Below are 1836 nucleotides of genomic sequence, written 5' to 3'. Positions count from 1 at the left end.
AACATAGTGAGGGCATTTGATTCGGGCATTTGTAAGATATTTTTAAATATTTCATGTTTTGCCTAATTCTCTTGCTTCATACTTTCTAAAGTAAAACCCATTTGTTTTTTTTTTCTTTTTTATTTGGACTTTTGGTTTAGTTGTTCATCTCTGCCCAAGAACTCTTTATCTATCATTTGAATTTTTGTCATATTCGTTTTGATTCTCCTCATATGACATGAAGTTGTTTATTTAGTCATGCTTGAATGCCCAACATATTAGCTCAGTCATCACTATTCATTCATTCGTGCCAATATCAATGCAGAAACTAGTTTTGGCATTGGCTAAGTTCAAATACAGATAAGACTATATCTTAACCAAAGCAATTTGAGCCATAATAAAACCGAAGATTGATTTAGTTAGACAATGAATGTGAAATATTGACTAGCTGAAGCCAAACTTGGGAGGTTACTGTTGGCCTTAATTTACATAGAAAAGTGTAGATTTGGAACTCATTGACAGCTTAATTATAAAAATACTAGTAATGATTTCTGAAAGTCCTCTTAGAATATATAGATAGATAGATATAAAACGTACAATAACAACATCCAATATTATTTAGTAAGATAACATGATATGATGATCATTTTTCAGTTGGTGGGGTTCAAATAAGGCTTGAAGAGAGCAATGAGTTCTTCTTTAGAAGGCGATGCTTCTTTAATCACAGGGTGAGTGGCAAAATCATGGCTCCATTTACAGAGCTTGGGAAACTTTTCCTCTGTCAATATCTCTACTCCCACAAGCTCTTGTATGGCTGGAAACCATTGGACTATGACGTTTCCTGCAATGTCCACCATCCCAATGCTTTCTCCTCCAAAGTACTTGCCTTTCAGCTCTTTCTCTAGAGACTCCAGATACTCAGTTACTTCTTCTAATGCCTTTTTCCGCTCCTCCTTCACCCAAAGCACTTTCAATGTAGTTGGCACGACCTGAGAAAACCATATTCAGCGTCAAATTGTTAATTACAATTTGCACATAAGGTGTTCGGCGAAAGTTCAAGCTCAAAAAATGAAAGAGAATGTGTGACTTATCATATGGGCTTTATTACGAGTTTGGAAAGTCATATTATTCACTGTCAAAACTATTACTTTACAATACGCGCATGAACATCAAAGAGTGTTCGACGAAAGTTCTAGCTCAAAAAAAAAAAAGATTATTTTGGAAGAATTAACTGTTACCTTGTCATCAATGAAACGACTCCAAAATCGGGCTTGAGCTCTTTCGTAGGGGTGTTGAGGCAAGATGGGATGAGTGTTCCATGTCTCGTCGATGTATTCAAGAATGACAAGTGACTCTGCTAAGGGCTTTTCATTGTGGACAAAGGCAGGGACCTTCTTGTGAATTGGGTTGTATTTGAGGAGAGAACCACTCTTGTTCTTCAAATCTTCTTCATAGTATTTGTATTCAACACCTTTGAGTTTCAGAGCCACATCAACTCTGTTACTAAAAGGGCTTCCCCTAAAACCATAAAGCTTCACTACATCTCCCATATTGTTGTATTCCTAACTAACAAAGCTTCAAATTTTGGATATTTAGCTGTGTTTGTTTAGGCCTCTCTATTGCCTCTATTTATAATGGTTTTGTAGCCTATTTTCTTGAGCAGCAAGATATTTTTCATGTATTTTTGTACATAATAAATGTGTGGTTGAATAGTTTTTATAGATTTAGTTGGGAATCTTTGAAAAGATTCGTATAGTGGAAGAGTTGCAAGTTTATCTTTACCTTAAATTTATTTTATTTCTTTGGAATAGAAAGGAAACTCATGAATTGACCTTATTTTATAGGGTAATACTAATT

General features: G+C 34.9%; 1 protein-coding gene across 1 annotated transcript; it reads right to left on the bottom strand.

Annotated features, from left to right (window-relative positions):
• Nucleotides 1-524: 524 nt before the first annotated feature.
• On the bottom strand, nt 525-1594 carry LOC133801280 (probable glutathione S-transferase). Its single transcript, XM_062239452.1, has 2 exons — nt 1218-1594; nt 525-968 (listed from the first exon to the last, which is right to left on the bottom strand). The coding sequence occupies exons 1-2, from the start codon at nt 1527-1529 to the stop codon at nt 630-632; spliced, it is 651 nt and encodes a 216-aa protein (XP_062095436.1). The 5' UTR covers nt 1530-1594; the 3' UTR covers nt 525-629.
• Between the last annotated feature and the right edge of the window lie 242 nt (nt 1595-1836).

The sequence above is a fragment of the Humulus lupulus genome, chromosome 9, assembly GCF_963169125.1.
Source record: "Humulus lupulus chromosome 9, drHumLupu1.1, whole genome shotgun sequence".
In the NCBI taxonomy this organism is placed as follows: Eukaryota; Viridiplantae; Streptophyta; class Magnoliopsida; order Rosales; family Cannabaceae; genus Humulus; species Humulus lupulus.
The sequence above is the reverse complement of the archived record's forward strand: the minus strand, read 5'-3'. Positions and strand labels throughout refer to the sequence as shown.